Below are 13,131 nucleotides of genomic sequence, written 5' to 3'. Positions count from 1 at the left end.
TATATATATTTTGGTTGAAGTGGTGTTTTCAGTTTTGGGATATGAATTGTGATTCAGGCATTACTCTTGCAGACTTTGCCCAGTATTACACAATATTTTCTTTCTTACCCTGTTATCACAAAACTCTGCCATCTCTCCCTACCTCAGGGTGCTGTGCGGCTCTCGGATCCGTGTGGAGCTGTCCACTGGCATGTCACGGAAGACCAAACATGGCCGCCCCAGCCGCCGCCACTTTGACCCTCAAGACCGCTGCTACCAGTGTGGGGACAGGGGCCACTATGCCTATGACTGCTACCGTTTCAGCAAGAGGGGAGGAGGTCGTCGGAGCAGGTATTCTACTTGCCCAATGTCTGCTTCTGATATACTGCCAGTAGCAGTCATAATTCTGCATAAGGCAGGTGATGTAGTTTTCCCCTTATGCAACATTGTTCTATTTACTTCAAAGTATCACTTGGTGTGAGAAAAATATCACTGTATTATGTCGAGAAAAACTATGACACACTGACAAAATTTGCTGACCTGGTTGGATTCGTCTCTACTGCTGAGGGGCAATGCCGTCCTCTTTGTTTCACTACTGTGGTTACATATTAGAGCAGGGGTTCTTAAACCTTTTCAGCTCGAGACCCAAATGAGAAATTGACTGTCCTCCCGTGACCCAAATCATCCTCCAATCCAAATGAAGTAGAAATAGTGTGTGGTTATAGATGTATTCTCATAACTCGCGACCAACCTTTCACAGAAAAACCCTGTATTAGAGACATCACAGACTGTTTCTTGTATTCCAGATCACGCTCTCGCTCCCGGTCTCGTTCCATCTCAAGGTCACGTGGCAGCCGCTATCGATCCCGCTCCCGCAGCAATGACCGGTAAGTCAACAGGGTTTCTCTTCCTACCCCCTGCTTTTCTACTGTCATTCAAACCTCTCCCTGTGCTGATACTGGTCTCTCTTCTACAACACAGCAGCAGGCACCGCTCCCCATCTTATCCCAAACGTAGGAGGAGGTAAGAGTCTATGGGTAATTCTGCATGATGATGATGTTGCATTTTTTCTTTTTATTGGTTTCATAGGAAGTATAGTTTCCATTTGCATTCTGGGCAAACCTATTTGATCACCCCTGTTGTTCCTGCAAATGTATTCATATGATTGTTTTAATTTATCTATTGGCTTCAAAACATGTCATTTTCTTAAAACACTTCACCCTTCCATAATAGGTCTGGTTCCCCTGTGCGGTCAAAGTCCAGGACCTCTGTTAGGAGGTAAGCCATTTTGGAATAACAGTTGCACAATACTTTCCTTTGAAAGCAGACCTGTCTCATGATCCCATGCCCCCATGTTTTTTTGTGTTGCAGTCGTTCCCGTTCTCGGTCAGGGTCCCGGGCCAGAGGTCGCTCGGCGTCTCGCTCTCGCTCCAGATCCCGCTCTCCCAGCCATAAGAGGAATAGGTAAGCTTTCTTCCTCGTCAACCCATACCTTCAAAGCTGTTACTGCACTGTGTAAATGCCATGACTTAGCCCATATTGTACAATACTGCTAATTATACTTAATTTGGAATATTGTTTTGCAAATGTGCTGGAAGCCCCCCTTCTCCCCCCACCTCTTTTAATCATAAAATCACATTTTTCAAAGATGACAGTCCACACATTCACTCAGCTTAAGTATACTGCCATCTGTTAGACAGGGCTAGGTGTGATCAGGTAAGTCGTGGGTAGCTGCCCCCTCAACCTCAGACCAGCCTCCACCCGAAGTCTGCTGAGTCGACCTTCCAGAATGCACAGAGCGACAACTCATCAGAGAGATGGCTGCTGCAGGAGATGGGGCCAGGGAGGGGGAGCGAAAATAAATAGTCAGGGACTCTAACGCACCCCAAGCTAGAGTGAGGAACACTGCCCCACCCCCAAACCCCCCCCTCTTTATCTTTTACAAATACCTGATTTTAATGTTCTTTTCTCTTGGAGGTCCCTCTCCTAGAATGACCTGGCCAGACCTTGATTAGCTTCAGAGAGTCGCACACAGAGCTGATGAGCCTATACTCCGAGACAGAGGGGCTGTTTGGGTGACGGCTGGGGGAGCGGGGCTCTTCTCTTTTCTCTTCTCCCTCAGATCCAGCCTCAATTTGATTAGCTTCAGAGGGTGAGAGAACCTCAAAAACCCAAAAGAGAAATCTGTCGTGATCAGACTCCGGTGACCAATCGAAGCAGGCCTTTTTTTAAAGAGAGTGTGGGGAGTCGACTGACTGCACAAGCACTTACCAGGGTCATCCCTTGCGGTGTTAACGTCCTCCCGGAGGGTAACAAGGGCTGACCAGAAATCAGCCTACACCACGCTGGTTAAAGAGGTCGTCCGACGCACGTTTTGACGAGACACATCCATCCTACGCGCGCACACACAGTTGTTCCACCCACCCCACTCCCTCCCAGAACCCACGCACCACAGACCTGAACGCTGAGCCGAGTTCAGTCGACCAGTTAAGGCCCCCTCCCTACAGAGCCCGGCCTCTTGCTTAGCTTCTGAGAGGGTGAGAAAGGAGAGCTGACGAGAGATCAGACTTCAAGACCCTCCGAGTGTGTCTTCAAGTTCTAGCATCCGTCGCTTCTCTGTACATGTTGTTTCTGCCACTGTCTCCAAAGGTAACGAAAACCCAAGAGTCAATGTCATTCATGATCAGAACGCAGACGTATAGTCTGATACTCCCTAACATACTGTACACTAACATTCAACTATACAGAGCATGCACTGTCAGAATCCACAGGTGTATGTGTGTGTGTTTCTGTCTGGGTGGGTGTATGAGTGTTAAGTATTTGGAATACATTACATATTATCCTGGGTGTAGTGATAGTGTTTTTTTTTTTTATTTTCTAAGGAGCATGTAGCTGATTTACTTACCTTGATGGTGGCTTGTCCTGATACTGTATATTAGGTCAACCTATTTGAATGTTTGCGCTGTTCCCTTGGGTTTTAAGTAACTGTCTGCGCATAGTTTACCATATCAAGGTAGGATTCTAAAGACTTGGGCTTGCAAAAGGAAAGTCTTGTCATTTATTTGGTCAGTGTTTGTTTAGGGTTTTGGGTGCCATTGGTAAAGTTCTGGTCTTTTGTCTCATTGTGTAAAAATGCAAGGGATGATTTTAGCACCTCAAACCCCCTTTAAAACATTGCAGTCTCTCAACACCCAGCTCCTCCATTTACTTGACCTCTGGAACTTTACATTTCACTTGTTGGTTTAATTATACAAAATTAATTAGGGTTCTCCCTACATGTTTTATCATTCGTGGAAGTTGGTGATATACAATGAAGCTGTAATGTGTTGTATTTATAAAGTATGAAAGTGTCTTAACCAAGGCAAACTGGTTGTAGTGGGACAGAGTTCATCCAGCAGTGTTGGAGCTGTGATTGGTTCTGAGATGGGTGCCGGGCTAGTTATTGAGAGGACATGCTGGGACAAGATGGGTGCCGGGCTAGTTATTGAGTGGACAAGCTGTGTCTGCCCTGTACTTACACCCCTCTCTGTCTGTTTCAGTCGTTCCAGATCTCCAAGACAGAAAAAGAGCCCCACCCCAGGCGAAGATTGATTTGAAGACTAAACTCGTCCCCATCCCCCTCCAACCAACTGGCTTTAGCCTTGCAGCTATTTGTTTTGTCTTTGTTCCCTGCATTGATTAGAATCTACCCCTTCCTTTTCTGATGCTGTGTAATTACTCTACAGGATTAGCTTTATATCTAACCCTGCATGCCTTACATGATGTCACATTCCTAAAATGTCTCTCCCGTATGTCCAATTTTTTTTTTTTTTAGCAAAACAGTTCAAATATCTAATTTCAGAAGTGGGATTTGTGAACCAGAACTTTGTATTTGTTCTTATTTCCTATACTATATTCAGTGTGGCATTGTGTTCAAGAGCTGTACTTGAAGTTTTGCTTTCCCTGGCTTATGACAGTAGCAGATTTTGGAATAAATCTTGACACGTTAATTCAGTGTTTTTGTTTTAAATATTGAGAACATCTACAGAATGTGTCTTACATGGAGATGTTTAATAGTGAAGAGGGAAATTACATGATATGCTTCCCATCTACAATGGTTTGCAGTTAATTAGCTTATATTTTCAAACTTATGCCCCACCTTATTACTTTTGGAAGATTTGTTGACATGTGGCCAACTCCTTCATTCATGGTTATTTACTTATAACCCATTGTCAAGATGTCCGTTGTATTTATTTAACCTTTATTTAACCAGGCAAGTCAATTAAGAACAAATTCTTATTTACAATGACTGCCTACCCCAGATGATGCTGGGCCAATTGTGCGCCGCACTATGGGACTCCCAATCATGGCCTGATGTGATACAGCCTGGATTCGAACCAAGAACTGTAGTGACGCCTCTTGCACTGAGATGCAGTGCCTTAGACTGCTGTGCTACTGGTGCATGTCATCTTGGCTCTTTTCAACCTTACTAATTACAACCCATTCTCAAAAAGCTGTAACTACCTAGATCACTCACCTGAATTTAAATTGTATTGACTGTAGAAATAAAATGGTTCATCTTGTTTACAGATAAGTGATCAATACAGTAGTAGTGGGTTGATCTCTGACTAGAAGATATTCAGAAAGACTTGTTTTGTGCATTTTAACTGGTCGTCAGTTGATGATTACATTATTGACGTGCCTTTTAGACCAATTGGAAACCGCAGCGGACTCTTCGAGGCGGGCCCATATGTGTGACTTTTCAGGACTTTCCCGTCCATTTCACACCGTCACCGCTACCAACCTTTTTAACTGGGACAACATGGCTATGGCAGGCCGTTATTACGAAGGCGGCAGGGCAACGAAAAGACTAAAAACCAACGACGGAATGGCAACGGTAAATAATTAATGCTGATTTCGTCTGCGTTATAACAAGACAATGAATTTAAACGAATGCATTTAAATGTACCCTTTAGTTGTAAATAACAATTTCAGACTCATGACGCGGCGTTGCAAAAATTGATTGCGCCCAGTAACGTTAGCTAACTAGCTCGTGCTAGCTTGCTCGCCCGTGTTCCACGATGTTAAACAAAACCACAAGTATTTTTCTTGTAGAATAACTTTTGGTCTATTTTATGTTTAGCTTAAATGTCCAGTAAACATATCGCTATATAGCCAGTTAGTTAACAGGCTCTTGTTCTGTTCATATTTTTTTTCCAACCATTGTCTAGCTAACGTTAGCTAGTTAGCCTTTTTTTTCTTGTAAATGAATGGGAGTGTGCAATCTAGGCCACGCCATATTTTATGGTAGCTAGCTAGTGGTAGCGTAACGTTATTGCTTTGTTCTAGCCTAGTGGTTTCAATTTGCCAGGCTCAAACCAACGAACACGAGTTGGTGTTAACTTCGTCTCGGGCCTAACACCCGTGCCAATATATCCAACAAAACACCGGCTTATCGGCCATAATCACTTTAAATAAACCTAACTAGATTAATTGACGGGTTCATTGATTTAGCCGGTTACTAACGTTAGCTAGCTTGCGAGCGAATGAATTTGCTACTTCTCGAATATGTATAACCTTCTGAGACAACGTTCTCGTAATATTACGGCTAACAAAATACATTTCCTCATGAATGTTTTGCTGACTAGTTACCCCTATTTCATGATATTTGATATTTCCAGCCAGACTAAACTCAACTCCATGGTGAAGGAAGTTTGATTAACTCCAGCAATGGAGTTTAGTAGAAAGCAGGCTACGTCGATTCGCCCAAGGTCAATACTTCAAACCACTTAAATTGAAACGCTTACCGTGTACCTTTTGTTTGTCCTCTGTGGTTGCATGCTTTTGTTTGCCGAAATCCATACATTTTAATTAAACATCAAATACAACCACCGTTTTCGTTGCGATTCAATTGGCACATGCGCAAACAGTCGGTGGTTGTATTTGATTAACGTTTATTGGGAGTGGATTTCAGCAAACAAAGGCACTTAACTGCAGAGGACACAAGGTACGCGTTTTTAATTTACATTTTTCGAAGTATTGACCTTGGACGAATTGATGTAGTCTGTGCTGAATTACAAAAAGCCTGGTATCTGCTCAACTCCATTGGTGGAGTTCATAAACTTATTTTACCATGTAGTTGAGTTTATTCAGCTAGCCTCATTCTATGAGCTGACCAGGAAACATGAGTTTATTGCTTGAATTAAGTTTACCCATTATTTTTTGCAGGAAGGCTATGATGACCCACATAAGACCCTTCCCTCTCCAGTTGTGCATGTGAGGGGCTTGGTGGATGGCATTACAGAAGCTGACCTTGTGGAGGCCCTGCAGGAGTTTGGAGCTATTAGGTGATGAATTTGCACATTAATTGACTGTCTGCTTTAAAAATGTGTTTTTGTCTCACGAAAAACCGAGAAATGGCTCAAGCAGAGGCAGACTGGTATCCTGACTACTTCGCTTACAATGCACACATTTCATGGTCCAATTTTGCTCCACACAAACACAATGCAACCATTTTATAGTTGATTACTGTTAAACCAGTAATGGCTGTCTTTACCTCTGCAGAGCTGTTCTAACACATCTATAACACAATTGATTCAACTCAAGTTCTGGATGAGTAGCTAGAATCCGAGCTGAAACAAGCCTGCTCACCCAGAAGCAATCCAGAGGGTCAAAGCAAATAAACTTTGTCCTCTTGACTTTGGTATGCATCCTTTATTAATATAACCTTTTTGTTTACAGCTATGTGGTTGTTATGCCCAAGAAGCGGCAGGCCCTGGTTGAGTATGAGGATTTGAATGGGTCTTGCACTGCTGTGACGTATGCGAACGACAACCAGATCTACATTTCCGGGCACCCAGCCTTTGTCAACTACTCCACCAGCCAGAAGATCTCCCGGCCAGGCGACCCGGACGATTCTAGGAGTGTCAACAATGTGCTACTTCTCACCATCATGAACCCAATCTACCCCGTTACCACGGTAAAGTGCTGGCCACCTTTACCCAACCTGTTCATTCTGTTGTGCTGTGTACTTCAATATTATTTCTGATCATTTGAATTACTTATGTCTACAGGATGTGCTCTACACTGTCTGCAATAACTGCGGCCCTGTCCAGAGGATTGTCATCTTTCGGAAGAATGGTGTTCAGGCCATGGTGGAATATCCTTTGCTGCGAAATTAATTTTTCAAAATTATGTATTTTTTGTGAATCAGTTGCATGCCCGCAGGTAATCCTTAGTGAAACTAAGACTTCTGGAATTTTAAGTTGACATACTGTCTGCATACCAAATCGGGCAACCAGCAGTCTGGATCATGTCATTTGTTTGTAGCACATGTTGTATGTGATGAGTGATTAACCAGATTTATTTTTACTAGCACAAAGAGACTTGTAAACAAGGGCTTGTGCAATAAGCTCCGGAATTACCGGAACGTGTTATGGTGTCTGTGCGACGTACTGTTCTCAGAACTAGTCTGCATGACCTTTCCTTGACTCTCAACACGTTTGATTCAGTGCAGAGTGCACAGAGGGCGAAGGCCTCCCTCAATGGGGCAGACATCTACTCTGGCTGCTGCACACTCAAGATCGAATATGCCAAGGTAGAGGAACATGCACATCCATAGCCCCGAACAGCTTCTAGTGTTCCATGATATGGACTTGAAAAAATGCTTTGCTTTGGAATGAATTTGTATATTCTCCCACAGCCAACTCGTCTCAATGTGTTCAAGAATGACCAGGACACTTGGGACTACACCAACCCCAACCTGAGTGGTCAAGGTAACGCACACAGCCATCTGTGGTCCTCGCTGACAATACCAGCACCCTTACTGCCACTGTGGGGGATGGAAGGGGGGTTGGATGGTAGACCTTCAGGGGTAATGCCACTGAGCACAGGAAATGCTCCTTTAACCAGATCAATGTTCACAGGGCTGGGTTGGTATCCTTCTCTCCAGCTGTTATATTGGTTTAGCAAATTACAGTTAACTCTGGCATGGGGCTCCATTTCAGTGGCATTATGACTGAAGTGCTGGTGTGGTCTTCTGGTGATGTACTGCACGTCACACAGCCAGACACGCTAGGGATGCAAGGAGCAGCTGAATGGCCAGGTATTCTTCACTAGAGACTACAGTTATTGCTCAAGGCTTTTAGTTGCACACCTAATATAAAACAGGATTCCGCCCTTGCTTGGAACACCCCTGAGTAAACTCCTTAACCTCAACCCAGTGCTATCAGATCTAAAGATGCATAGTCACTACGGGTACCAAATCAAGGTCCTGCAGCTTTTCTAGTTTGGCGACGACTGACTCGTAGTAAAACTACTTGACGACAGTCATTTGTTACTCATTAAATGTGAGATAAGGAAGTGTTCTAGGATGTTGCTCATAAATCTCGCCACTGATCCATTAAGTTCTTACTTGTCTGAATACCTGCTTGATGGCCTCTCGGCAATGTCTGATAGACGGTGATGTTATGCCTGTGTAAAAATATATTGAGTGCTCTATTGTTTTTGCAATGGCAACCAATCTGATGCACTGCCCATGGATACATCAAGCTGTAAGACTAGACAGTCTGAGCAAAAATGCCTTCCTGTTTACCCACTTGAGTCTCTTGTGAAGCTTGCTCTACCAACAGCCAATTGCTCCTTTCATTCCCAGTGCACTCGTCAATGTATAGATCTGTACATCTATACAGGCTACTTTAAGCATTGAACATAAACAGCCACTCTAGCTTCTCGTCGGAACATGTTGGAGCAACACATTTCCATATATGCATCGGAGACACATTGTTGCCGTCATCAACACTACTCCCAACACTACTCCTGCCGTCAACACTACTCTCAACACCACCTCAACTTCCACCGCTCCTACTTCAATAAGGACACATCCACTTTCTGTACCAAACAGAAGGAACACTTAGGACATTGGGGATGGATAGACTGCAAGACCATGGCAGCAGACATGCTTTGATAAACTGACATTTTCCCCCCCTCCCCAATCCATCTCCTTCGTGCCGCAACAACATAGCTCCAAAGTCACGAAGACATCCCCTATACCTTTTCTATGGCATGACACATTTTCCATGGGGAGTTTTGGTTGCTGGTACATTGGCACTAAGCTGTGCTTTCCACACCCTCCCAATTTTGAGACCCCAGCAAGACATGCCTGACACATTGAAACATGCCATCACCCAGATCTCACCTGCAAGTCATCACCTTACTGTTGACATGGAAGCTTTTTGACTGATACACATCCACAGGAGACCCACCTTATAAAGACAACATCGAGACCCGTAGTGACGAGCATGCTCACACAAACACAAAACAGATGAACCATACTGATCCAAACCAGTTGCTCAAGACTACACAGTCCTGTTCTCTGTACCTGCCTGCCTTTGGTGGTGCAGGTGGTTTTGCTCTCTTGTGCCCTGCTCCTGGTGTTTAACACATCAAACACTACTCAAAACCCTCCGCTCCTGTTGCTGCACTGACTCCATAGATGATTCCCACCGTCACTGTCAGGCTGTAGCCAGTCACATGGGAAGGAATACAACAGACAACTGATGAAGACACTACAAACATGAACAAGCATACGCACATTCAGACAGACAATATTTTTCTCCTCATATATGCATACCTCATGGAGTCGGGTGTTCTGTTTTGCCTCTTTCCCCCCCCTCCTTTCCTCCCTATACTGTTTTTGCAACATGCATCCCTGTTTAGTTTCTCCATCTTTTTCTGAATGCAGCTCTCTTGTGGAAATTTGACCTTTTTAGTACCTGTGTAACACCTTCCATGTGACGCAGGTCTGGCAATTTGCGCCTAATGAGGACCCAGGTCTGATATGTTCCAAATGGCTGCTTTGCGGCCTGCCATTGGCAAGGAGTGTGTTCGATAAGGCACTTGGAGAGTGGACCACCAACCACAATGGAAATTGCCACAAAAAGGCCAGAAATCCAACCAAAGGTGGAAATGTTCTTCCAAAGGGGAGTGGAGTAAAAGATGAAAAGGATTTAAATGAAAACGGAGAGCAGTAATGGACCCACTGCCAAATAACAGCAAATGTCTCCAGCCTCAATCTTTGTCCTTCAATATATCCATGCTGTAAGTAAACTGATCCCCAGTTTGTTACACAACACACATTCCCATTTCTTACACTCGGGATGTCTTCAAAAAGATATTGTGATATTGTCCTCAAAGTTTTTTTTTCTTTCTTTTTCTGTATTTATATGGTGTTCCACTCCCCCTGTTCTCAGTGCCACCATATTTCAAAGGTGGCCTTGTAGTGCATTCCCTGTGGGCATTTTGTCCTCCGTTGAAGACTTGTCTGAATAAAGCTGGTGTTTGGGTGGCTCTCCACTAGGAGGCTATATGTATTCTTTTCATTTTTCGAGACTTGTAGACAGAATTGAAATGTGACGCTTTCTTATTTGTATAACCTAGTTAAAATAGGAAGATAATGGACTGTGAATGTATTCAAATAGTTTACATTAGACACATTTGACTGTTTCAACATTCTACAATGTGCCAGTGATGTTTTTCTTAATCTCTCAACTATCCATGTGTAGGTGAGTGTGTTTAATCTGGCCTGAATTTAATGTGTATGAGATGTGTACCTGTACAGATGCAGAAGCTGATGGCAATGGGAGCAATGCTGGAGGTGTGTTTGCAAACTTATGTTGGCTTCATTCTCACCCACCTCATTCTCCCTTCTACCATATGCTAACAGATTTAAAATGGAGGATGTATCTAGCTTCCAGGATTGTTAGCGTTTAATTCATTCTTAGCTGTTGTAATGACAGTTTGTTTAAACTGAGAATTCAAGATACATTTTTCACCTTTGTCATCTGAATACCATGACTGAACCTGTAGATATACAGTACTATGTAGTTTTATTTTTTTATTTTTTATTTTTTTGTCTTGTTGGTGTTATTAATATTCAGTAGTTATTACGCTTAGTGTGCTTTCTCTAGATGTGTTTTTCTTGTGTGCTATCCTTAATTCTAATTCAACATCCGCTGCTGCATTGTCATGTCTCCTGTTTCTTGCCAATTTATCTATCGCTCTTCTCTCTTCCCTTTTTTTTCCTGCCTCCTGCCTTTATCACCTCTCAGAAGATGGGAGTGCCAACCCCAACAAGCGTGTGAGGGCGCCGGCTCTGCTGGGAGACCACCCTCCAGAGTACGGTAAGGCTCTTAGGCCCACACACACGTGCTGGCCCATGTAGTGCTCTCCTCACACTAAATTCACCTGCGAGGAGCAGATGGTGGGTTAAAAATGGGTACCCCACAGTGGCAGCGAAGTGGTGCGGTGTAGTCAATTTTCTTAGCTCACCTGGTAATGGAATGTGCCACCCTTTTATCAAAACCAGATGTTTTTACACGTGGTGAGGTTAACCACTTTCTTTGGAAAATCTATCCTTTGTTCCCATCGAGCCATGTCCCCTGTATGATATTGTGGTCCCTTGTGTTCCTAGCGGGTGGTTACCATGGATACGATGAGAGCGGCTATGGCCCCCCACCACCCCCACATTACAGCGAGGGCCGTCGCATGGGTCCTCCCATGAGGGGACGAGGTGGGGCACACAGCTACGGCGGGGGACCTGGCTACGGCCCTCCCCCTCCACCCCCCGGCGAGTACAGTGCCCACGCAGACTCCCCTGTAGTCATGGTCTACGGTCTGGAGCCTGCCAAGATGAACGCTGACAAAGTGTTTAATGTTTTCTGTCTCTACGGCAATGTGGAGCGGGTAAGTGAGGGAAAGAGGGCAAGCCATTGCAGTTATTTCAATAAGAGGCTGCTGGTATTGAGTGACCCCATGCATCTGGTCCCTTACCTCAGGTCAAGTTTATGAAAAGTAAGCCAGGAGCAGCCATGGTGGAGATGGGAGACTGTTACGCTGTGGACCGGGCCATCACTCACCTCAACAACAACTTCCTGTTTGGACAGAAGCTCAGCGTCTGGTAAGATGTTTATCTGAAACGCCTGTTCATTCAGTGCCTTGTCATTTAAAGTTGGAGCTTATTCTTATTCGCTGCCTTGCCATAATTAGTGACTGTTCTGTGTGGCTTGTTATAAGTTAAGTTTAATGCTCTTTTCCCTTTGCAGTGTGTCCAAACAGCAGGCCATCATGCCTGGCCAGTCTTATGAGCTGGAGGACGGCAGCACCAGCTTCAAGGACTTCCACGGCTCCCGCAACAACCGCTTCACCTCCCCAGAGCAGGCTGCCAAGAACCGCATTCAGCACCCCAGCAATGTCCTGCACTTCTTCAACGCCCAGCCAGACTCATCCGTCGAGATTTTCACTCAGGTGAGTCCCAAAGCACACCGGGGAACCACTTCATGTATGGAGCAGTGAAATAAAGACCAACATGCCTACAAAAGTAATCAATTGATTGTTTTCTTTTCAGATCTGTGAAGATGTTGGTGTCAAAGCCCCTGCAAACATCAAACTTTTCACAGGAAAGAGTAAGTGTACACTTGAGCTTCCTTTTGAAACTACATACTCTTTGGTATGCATAACAGTGGTGCTAAACTGAATTGGACTGTCTTATCAGGTGCAGGTCCAGGTGAGCGCAGCTCATCAGGGCTGTTGGAGTGGGAGTCCATCAACGACGCCATGGAGGCCTTGTCCATGATAAACCACTACCAGATGAAGAACGCAAGTAAGTGTTTGAGATCCAACCCTATGTATTAAAAAAAGATCACTGTTTTATTCAAATGGTGTGGTGATGGGTGTTTTTAGTTTTCTAATCCTTTCTGTCTTTCTCTTCAGCTGGCCCGTACCCATACACCCTCAAGCTGTGCTTTTCTACCGCTCAGCATGCAACCTAAATGGCCTCCAGGATCATGGATAATGTTCCACAAACTGTCATCCCTACAGTCTTCACCCCTATTTTGACCTTGTGTTTTAGGCCGTTAGTGAGTTTGTCCGCAGTCATATCGATTTGTCCTAATTCTTTGATATTGAGCTCATAAAAGCAAGGTGTGTGAGAACTGGTAAATCACAGATAATTTGAATTGTTTTTATGCCTGATGGATGAACAAGGAAAAGCTTTTGTATTGTTTCACATCTTTTATTACTCTCCCTTTTTTTTTTATTGCTGCTTACCATTTGTCTGTATTTAGAGGAAGGAGAGTTTCTTTAGTTGTAAGAAATAAAACTCAATTTCAAGTAGTG

General features: G+C 44.1%; 3 protein-coding genes across 9 annotated transcripts in view; 2 read left to right on the top strand and 1 right to left on the bottom strand.

The window, feature by feature from the left end:
• LOC106580853 (serine/arginine-rich splicing factor 7) overlaps positions 1–3,968 on the top strand; it is a 5,017-nt gene extending 1,049 nt beyond the window's left edge. The window contains exons 3-9 of one of the 4 annotated variants that reach the window (XR_006760974.1): positions 148–330; positions 786–866; positions 964–1,002; positions 1,213–1,257; positions 1,351–1,443; positions 1,957–2,628; positions 3,519–3,968. Coding sequence is in view for 2 of the 4 variants with exons in the window: in XM_014162338.2 (XP_014017813.1) it covers positions 148–330; positions 786–866; positions 961–1,002; positions 1,213–1,257; positions 1,351–1,443; positions 3,519–3,570 (496 nt within the window). In the remaining 2 variants the exon portion in view is untranslated. Of the gene's footprint in view, positions 1–147; positions 331–785; positions 867–960; positions 1,003–1,212; positions 1,258–1,350; positions 1,444–1,956; positions 2,629–3,518 lie in introns of all 4 variants that reach the window. The other 3 variants (XR_006760973.1, XM_045703634.1, XM_014162338.2) reach the window with 3 other exon arrangements.
• The window catches only part of LOC106580850 (uncharacterized), a 25,447-nt gene extending 19,573 nt beyond the window's left edge, over positions 1–5,874 (bottom strand). For both annotated transcript variants that reach the window (XR_006760971.1, XR_006760972.1), the window contains exon 1: positions 5,766–5,874. The gene's annotated coding sequence lies outside the window, so the exon portion shown is untranslated. The remainder of the gene's footprint in view (positions 1–5,765) is intronic.
• On the top strand, positions 4,563–13,131 carry LOC106580849 (heterogeneous nuclear ribonucleoprotein L). 3 transcript variants are annotated; one of them, XM_014162330.2, is made up of 14 exons: positions 4,563–4,855; positions 6,187–6,305; positions 6,700–6,937; positions 7,032–7,117; positions 7,459–7,555; positions 7,661–7,733; positions 10,577–10,612; positions 11,067–11,138; positions 11,429–11,700; positions 11,793–11,914; positions 12,060–12,261; positions 12,362–12,419; positions 12,509–12,616; positions 12,727–13,131. In XM_014162330.2, exons 1-14 carry the CDS (start codon positions 4,640–4,642, stop codon positions 12,783–12,785), a joined length of 1,758 nt encoding a protein of 585 aa, XP_014017805.2. In that variant the 5' UTR covers positions 4,563–4,639; the 3' UTR covers positions 12,786–13,131. The 3 variants fall into 3 exon arrangements, with proteins under 3 accessions (XP_014017805.2, XP_014017806.2, XP_014017807.2); XM_014162331.2 differs by lacking the exon at positions 10,577–10,612; XM_014162332.2 differs by lacking the exons at positions 10,577–10,612; positions 11,067–11,138.

Source organism: Salmo salar, chromosome ssa20, assembly GCF_905237065.1.
Source record: "Salmo salar chromosome ssa20, Ssal_v3.1, whole genome shotgun sequence".
NCBI lineage: Eukaryota > Metazoa > Chordata > Actinopteri > Salmoniformes > Salmonidae > Salmo > Salmo salar.
Note: the sequence above shows the minus strand (reverse complement) of the source record. Positions and strands in the feature narration are given on the sequence as shown.

Excerpts from the sequence above, each read along its gene's own strand:
- LOC106580849 (XM_014162330.2), top strand. The coding sequence starts at position 4,640 with ATGATTACATTATTGACGTGCCTTTTAGACCAATTGGAAACCGCAGCG. Across the intron at positions 11,701-11,792 it reads TCTACGGCAATGTGGAGCGG|GTCAAGTTTATGAAAAGTAA; the intron begins GTAAGTGAGGGA and ends CCCTTACCTCAG. Across the intron at positions 11,915-12,059 it reads GGACAGAAGCTCAGCGTCTG|TGTGTCCAAACAGCAGGCCA; the intron begins GTAAGATGTTTA and ends TTCCCTTTGCAG.